General features: G+C 34.1%; 1 protein-coding gene across 2 annotated transcripts; it reads right to left on the reverse strand.

The window, feature by feature from the left end:
• Nucleotides 1-550: 550 nt before the first annotated feature.
• LOC102580622 (bax inhibitor 1-like) lies at nt 551-7,465 on the reverse strand. 2 transcript variants are annotated; one of them, XM_006367873.2, is made up of 5 exons: nt 7,320-7,449; nt 6,688-6,831; nt 6,505-6,596; nt 5,741-5,900; nt 551-757 (listed from the first exon to the last, which is right to left on the reverse strand). In XM_006367873.2, the coding sequence occupies exons 1-5, from the start codon at nt 7,428-7,430 to the stop codon at nt 566-568; spliced, it is 699 nt and encodes a 232-aa protein (XP_006367935.1). In that variant the 5' UTR covers nt 7,431-7,449; the 3' UTR covers nt 551-565. The 2 variants fall into 2 exon arrangements, with proteins under 2 accessions (XP_006367935.1, XP_006367934.1); XM_006367872.2 differs by lacking the exon at nt 551-757 and adding an exon at nt 5,196-5,549 and having other exon boundaries at nt 7,320-7,465.
• Between the last annotated feature and the right edge of the window lie 895 nt (nt 7,466-8,360).

The following is an 8,360-nucleotide window of genomic DNA, read 5'->3' on the forward strand; positions in this document are numbered from 1 at the left end:
AATTTTATAAATAATCAATTGCGGTGCTTAGGTAAAACTCTTGACTGTGATAACAAATAGTTCGTTTGTTTGGGTAAAAAGTACAAAAACAACTTATGATATTTGGGTAACAAATAGTTCGTTTGTTTGTTTTAGGAAAAACATTTTGGAGATTACATAAGATATTTGTAATAAAATCCTGAAAGTCTTGGTTAACCAACTTATATGACTTTTGTTATTTTTTGACTAAACATAATAGAAAGTGCAAGAAGAAAACAAAGGAGATACTACATTTTATGATATAAAAATAGTTCAATAACTTTGGTTAAGAACCCCCCAATTTAAAACTGTAACATTTCAATCTGCTCATTTTCGAGTTAAGTAGGTAATGGACCGATCACTGTTATGAAAAAGAAAGAACAATTATGCAGTAGTATATTCTATTCACAAAGTGTATCAGTATTTGCCAAGAAATATACAAAGCACTTGGCTTCAGACTATGAATTCCTCATTCAATCAGTAAAATGTAGTCATCACAAAGGCATATTTACAGTTCCCCATCTGTATAGTTCCAAGTGTATCAGCATTAATTCTGTCTGTATTGCTCAATGTTTGCACCCAGGCAGAGTCTTACAGCATGGACCACTATAGCCGGTAAATGTAGGAAGATGGCATATGTGCCATTGACAAAGTCAATTTCTCCAAATCGAGCATCGTACAGTATCTCTTGGCTATATAGTACAAGGTACCCCATGAAGAATGCCAGCAGAACGTATGCCTGTCATAATTAAGCATTATTCAAGTCAGTCATAAGACTAGAGTCAAGTAGTTCAAAATCATTGTAATTAGTCACATTGTATGCATACAACTTTCTTACCTTTAACGTCCACTGATGAATATCAAATCCTGACAGTTGCATTAGAATATAAGTTTGGATCAGGCCATTGAAGTAGATTTGTCTCTTTTCCCTATGTACCATGGCTGCAAACAAGAAACATCCAAAGACAATTGCTACACCTTGCAAAAATCTTACGACAGCGCTGGAGAGAAAGATTTCTGAAGTTAGATATTGTTCAAATAAGGAACAACAAGTTGAACAAAATATTGCTCAACTTCTCTCATTCATAAGCCAATATAGTTCAAAACTGTTTCCGGTTACTGAAGAATTAAAGATTAATATAATTCTGAGTCATAATTTGGTAGCTGTAATTCCATTCCAGTCCCCTAAATCCATGAATCTTAGTTACAAGTCATCAATTTTTCCATGTAGTAAATCTAATGATTATCAAAGATAAAAGTGATAACAAGAAAGCAGTAAAAACAACCATATCTGAACAATGTATAGCATCTTTCAAGTCTTACCTTTGATTGATTTCGAAGAAGTACTCCGTAATATGGCCAGCAGAAGCACCGATGCAAAAGGCACCAACTATCAAGAACAAGAGCCTCCTCCACTGCATAGACAGAAGATTTACGATATAAGAAGCGACTTGAAGAATAATTCAACAACTTGGAAGAAAAGTCGTCATTGATCACGTACCACACCCCATGGTGATGTAAAGTGAAGCCAGAGGAAACTTGCTAGAGAATAAATGACTGTGAACTGCCCTTCCTCTTCCCGGAACAAGTGGGATCCCAAAGCAGCGGCCAACGTTGCACAGAGCAGAGTAACAAACACCTATAGTTTCAGCAAAAACTAATCAATACATACCATTTTGGAAAGTTTGAAAATGCTTTCCACCATTAAGCTGTTCAAATTCTAACTATAACTTGATGTTTTATACTCTCATATAAACCAAGTCAGATGTGTGTAAAATTCTAACTCAAAAACAACTTTCAAGACCGAAATGCTAAAGAAAAGTTGCACGTTACTCCAAATCTCCAATCGTTTTTTACTTCAAACTTCAAAATCTTCTGAGAATCGAAATTCATCCTTGTTTCTTACTGAACTACAAGAAACTGTAAAAGAAAACTCAACAATATTCGGAGAACCGAAATTCATCAATTTTTAAAAATTAGGTATTATACATCATCTTCTGATCAGCTATTAGTAACAATACAGAAAAATCTCGATTACAATTACAACATTTGTGATCAAGTAGAGAAAAAAAGAAGTGGAAATTTACCTTCTGGAAGCTTGTGCGAGCGTGCTGGGGAATTGGTGCAGAACTCATCATGTCTTGTCTTGTCCAATTCCTATTGAAGTACAATTTCACAGCATTCACTAAGAAATTCATTTTTTTCTTTTCTTTTCGTTTTGCAGAGAAATTGGAAATGATGAAGAAGAATGAGGAGCGTCAGTTCTATTTATAGTTTTGCAGAGAAGAGTTAGTTACCAACGGAATGCCCTTTTTGGGATATTTACGGTTTTAGTTATGGGTATAAGGCAGGGCTACTTTCGGCAATTAAAAAAATGAAGGATCTATGGACTCAGGTTGTTGGCGGGATTACGACTATCTTATGTAGTCACATTTAAATTCTAAATTTATTACGACTATCTTATGTAATCTCCAAAATGCTTTTCCTAAAGTATAATTTTTAATTATCTCTTTATTCTATTTACCCCATTTCAGTTGTGCTATATATATATATATACACTCTAAATATTGTAAAATACCTTTAAAGACATTTTAACAAAAAAAAAAGAGCATAACTTTACCGGTAATAACTATAAAGGGAAACGTGGATAAGTAACATATGCTTGTTAATTAGTTAGCATAGTTATAGTTTTTATTAATAATGGTTCGTAGTTTAATTTTAATAGTAATGACATTGCTTCTCTCCTCTCTTCCTCTATCTCGCATCTCTCCTCTTTTATACATATATAAATACAAATTACCAAATACAAATTATAAATATACATATATATTTATATGGCAGATATACAAATACAATTAGCCTCTCTCCACTCTTTGTCCTCTCTCGCTTGTCTCTCTCCTCCCTCTCCCAATCTCCCTCGCCAAATACACAAGTACATATGTATACCAGTTACAGATATACAATTATTTGACAAATATATATATTCATTTCGTGTCTCTCCACTCTCTGCCCTCTCATGCTTGCCTTTTTCCTCTCTCCCAATCTCGCTCACCTCTTTCCTCCCTCTCTCAATCTTATTCACCAGATATACAAATATATATGTATACCAGTTACATATATACAATTATTTGACAAATATACATATGCAATTCGATAGATATACATATACAATTTGTCTCTCTGCCCTCTCTTGCTTGCTTCTCTCCTCCCTCTCTCAATCTCGCTCGCCTCTCTCCTCTATCTAACATGAAGCTACGAATCGTAATTAGTAAACTATGGCTATGGAGCATAATTAAATTATTTTGAGTGGCTATATGTGAATATTCCTCACAATATATATATAATATCGTTTTATTGTTTGATTATTTATATGAAATTGTCCCAGATTAATGGAGTATCATAAAAGGACACTTGGAATACGTATCACACTTTTTTTTAAATGTGAAAAAACATCAACATAAGGAAGTTAACTAAAAAAACAAAAAGAGGGTCCCTAAAAAAAGTTCCATTAATTAAATATTAGGAATCTTTCCTTCTTCGGAACCCTAATTAAACTAGAAGTTGTATATTTAATTTCTTTCCTATTCCCAATTGCCTAATAACAAAATTAGTACAAAATCAGGAGGTTGTATATTTAATTTTTAATTACAAAATTAACGTGTCTATTTTATTAAGTAGTTATTTAGTTAGTGGGTAATAAGTTACCATATTAATCAGGAGGTTTTTCCTATATAGATTAGATTTTTTGTGAACTTTGCAAAGAAATTTAGAAACTGTGAGCACAGGACTAGGAAATTACGATGGCGGAAGAACATGAAATTGAAGAGGGAGAAATATATGATGATTCTCATATAGACATTGATGCTAAGATTCAAACTGTTTTGGGCTGCTGTATCAAAGATTTTGAAGGAGCTGTTTCTGCTGAGAATTTGGGGCCAAAATTTGGTGTTTATGGTTCGTTTTTGGCGAGTGATCAACTTGTAATTCAACCACAGATATCTCAAAAACTCCCTTCCCCTACCCCTATTTCTTCTCACAAACCCATTAGGATTAGGATTAAGCTTCGTTCTGGTAATACTGCTGCCCCGAAGAGTAGTGATTTACACATTGCTTCTGATAAGACACACTGCCCGGAACTGACGACTTGTGGGGATGAGTCATCAGTTGCTCCATTCATTATACAAGGAGATTGGATTCGATGTTCTACATGTCGGAAGCGGAGGCTTCTCCCGTATGGTACAAAACCCGATCAACTGTCTCAGAGTTGGCTCTGCACTATGTTAGACTGGCTTCCTGGCATGAACTGTTGTGACATTAGCGAGGATGATACCACAACTGCTCTACATGCCCTCTACCAAACTCTCATCCAAAGTAACTTTCAAAATCGTGGTACTTCAATTGATGTAAAAGCACATAACGGAAGGGAAGTTTCTGTAAAGAAAAGAAAATCGAGGGAACAAGACTACTTAGGTAATGACTTGGGTGAAAGTGATGCCAATGCTTTTGAGAGTAAATTCAGAAAACAGAAGAAGTTGAAGGTGATTCAGACTGAAAAAAATAAGTCCAGTAGAAGCAAGGGTGAAGGGAAATCGACAAGGAGAGATACAGGAATCAAGGATTCTGCTCCGATAGAGAGAGAAGACCAGACGAACAAGTATAGAGTAAAGCATCAATCCGAAGCAGAATCTGGCATGATCCGCAAGCCACTTTACAAGAAGGCCATTGGATATGGGAAGGTTGCGAGGGCCTACATTGCATTTTGGTAGAGGATTTACTGTATTAGCAGTCATTAGTTCTTGTTTCTGTTAAATTTGTTCATATGTTGAAAGTATATGAAAATAAGCAACTGATGATTCTGCTTCACAAGTTTACTTTATGTACTACTTAAGGCTTCTAATCCCAATTGCATACCCTTAGCTACTATATTAATTGAACGTCCAACTTCTAACTCTTGCAATGCAATGTATCTAAATCTATTAAGACTATGGAAGTCACACATCATTAACTGGTTAAGTGATGTCTTTTGGCAAAAAATTACAACGTGAACAACAGTTTTCCTTCACTTCTTTTATTTATTATTGTGCTTGGTAGTATCATGAGAATCAATAGGAGTCTGATTAGATCAACTGATTTTTTATAAGTTGATAAGTATAGTCTATTCAAATTTTGCCAAGAAATATTCAAAGCACTTGGCTTCAGACTATGAATTTACAGTAAAATGTAGTCATCACAAAGCCATATTTGTTCATCATTTACAGTTCCACATCTGCATACTACTCTCTATTTATTCTATAGTTCCAATTATTGGAAATCTTTTTCCAACACCAAGTGTATCAGCATTAATTCCGTCTGCGTTGCTGAATTTCTGCACCCAGGCAGAGTCTTACAGCATGGACCACTATAGCCGGTAAATGTAGGAAGACGGTAAATGTGCAATTGACAAAGTCAATATCTCCAAAGCAAGCATCGTACAGTATCTCTTGGCTATATACCACAAGGTACCCCATGAACAATGACCGCAGAACGTATGCCTGTCATAGCATTATTCAAGTCAGTCATATTATTCATTCATTCATTAGACAGAGGCGAGTTCAAAACTAGAGTAAAGTAAGTTCAAAATTATTGTAATTTGTGAAATTGTATGCAAAATTACTGTTTTATGAACAAGGGAACTGTGTTATAGGATGCGTGTGAATACATTGTATGCACACAACTTTCTTACCTTTAACGTCCACTGAGAAATGCCAAATGACAGATGCATTAGACTACAAGTGTGAATCAGGCCAGTGATGTAGATTTGTCTCCTTTCCCTTTCTTCCATGGCTGCAAGCAAGAAACTTCCAAAGACAATTGCTGCACCTTGCAAAAATCTAACGACAGCGCTGGAGAGAGAGATTTCTGAAGTTAGATATTGTTCAAATTATCAGATATTCTCAAATAACAAGGTTCTAATGCAGTCTGATGGCCATATTGCTCAACTTCTCTCATTCATAAGCCAATATAGTTCAAAACTGTTTCCGGTTTCTAAAGAATATAATTCCGAGTCACAATTTGGTAGCTGTAATTCCATTCCAATCCCCTAATTCTATGAATCTTAGTTACAACTTACAAGTCATCAATTTAGCTAAATGCTAATATCAGACCAACATTCTAAAACTCAATGCTAGTCATAATTCTCAAATTTTCTCATTCATAAGCTATGCATTATGCAAATTCTCCAATATGAAGCCTAACAGATCATGAACAAGAGTCATTACTGCAAAAAAATTCAAATACTACAGGGTTGTTCAGACTCCAAACCTACGTAATCCTAGTAACCACTTTTAGCTAACTGCACGCAATAATACAGAACACAACATAGAATGATTATCAAAGATAAAGTGATCACAAGTATATATACCAATCAACGACAAGGTAATATGATATGACAAGAAAGCAGTAAAAACAACCATATCTGAACAATGTTTAGCATCTTTCAAGTCTTACCTTTGATCGATTTCGAAGAAGTACTTGGTAAAAGGGCCAACAGAAGCACCGACGCAAAATGCAGTATACATCAAGAGCACAACCCTCTTCCGCTGCATAGACAGAAGATTTACGATATAAGAAGCGACTTGAAGAATAATTAAACAACTTTGGAAGAAAATCTGTGAGTCATTGATCATGTACCACTCTCCATGGTGGTGTATGGTAAAGCCAGAGTAAACTTGCTTCAGAAGAAAGGACTGTGAACAGCCCCCCTGCTTCCCCGATCAAGTGCAAGAGGGATCCACAAGCAGCAGCCGACATGGCACAGAGGAGAGTAAGATAAACCTATAGTTTCAGCAAAAACCAATCAATACTTATATGAAAATTTCCATGCAAACTTCACACTTTCAAGAATTAATTAAGTTCATTAAACTGTTCAAAATTTTAACTATAACTTTGATGTTTTCTTCCATTATCATAATATATACTAAGTGAATTTAACATCTTAATTTCCCGTCCCCTCGAATACTCTCATATAAACCAAGTCAAAAACAACTTTCAAGACCGAATAGGGAAAACTCGATTCGAAATGCTAATTCTTCAAAATCTTCTTTGAATCTAAATTCATTCTCGGAAAACAGAATGTTGCCTTTTTTCTTTCTGAACTACAAGAAACTGTAAAAAAAAAAACACCGACTTCGATCATCAACAATATTTGGAGAACCGAAATTCATCTTCTGATCAGCTATACAGAAAAATCTCGATTGCAATTTCTTAAATTACAACATTTGTGATCAAATAGAAGGAAAATAGGAAAAAAAGTGGAAATTTACCTTTTGCAAGCTTGTGCGAGCGTGCTGGGGAATTGGTGCAGAACTCATCAAGTCTTTTCTTGTCCAATTCCTATTGAAGTACAATTTCACAGCATTCACTAAGAAATTCATTTTTTCTTTTCTTTTCGTTTTGCAGAGAAATTGGAAATGATGAAGAAGAATGAGGAGCGTCAGTTCTATTTATAGTTTTGCAGAGAAGAGTTAGTTACCAACGGAATGCCCTTTTTGGGATATTTACGGTTTTACCTTTCAGTTATGAGTATAAGGCAGGGATACTTTCGTCAAATAAGAAATAAAAGAAGAATCTCCATCTACCGACTCAGGTTGTTGGCGGGAAGGGGGAGTTAGAATTATGGAATCGGAGGGTATCAAATAAGGCTTAAGTCATCCGTAGCCATTTAAAGTTGTCCTTGAACACCTTTATTAGTAAAAAAAAAATATCTATTGAACATTGTTTGACAATCAACTAAAAATAGAAATTGTGGGATCCGGCTCCCCTCCATTACCCCTTCCCTCCATTTCGTTAAGTGCACATCTAGCTTAAAGACATGTGTCATATTTAAAGTTTAAAGGTCAAAATTATATCATATTAACAAATATCATAACCATAGTTAAGTCAACTAATTTTAGAAAACTACTCTCCAAATTTGGTAAGAATTACAATATATTCTAAATAAAATTTGATATTTATTAATATCATTAATTTCATATTATGCTTTTGTATTTAATTATTAAATTGTATGATATTTTAGGTGAGAATCATCGAAACAATTTATGTACTACTAAACTTTGCTCTTGAAATATTATATATACTATGTTGAGGAACAAAACAAAAAAGTTAAGAATTATCAGTGTGGAAAAAAAACCATAAAATAAAAGACACGAAATAAAAAATAAAAAAAGATGAAAGGTTTTTAGAATTAAACGTGAATACCAAAAATATTCCAAGGAGAAAATGTGGATATTGTGTTTGAAGGGGAAAAATATATGTTTTTTTTTTAATAATTTTTTTTTTTTTTTTTTTTTTTTTTTTTAAAAAAA

This window comes from Solanum tuberosum, unplaced genomic scaffold (genome assembly GCF_000226075.1).
Source record: "Solanum tuberosum cultivar DM 1-3 516 R44 unplaced genomic scaffold, SolTub_3.0 scf00987, whole genome shotgun sequence".
Classification (NCBI taxonomy): domain Eukaryota; kingdom Viridiplantae; phylum Streptophyta; class Magnoliopsida; order Solanales; family Solanaceae; genus Solanum; species Solanum tuberosum.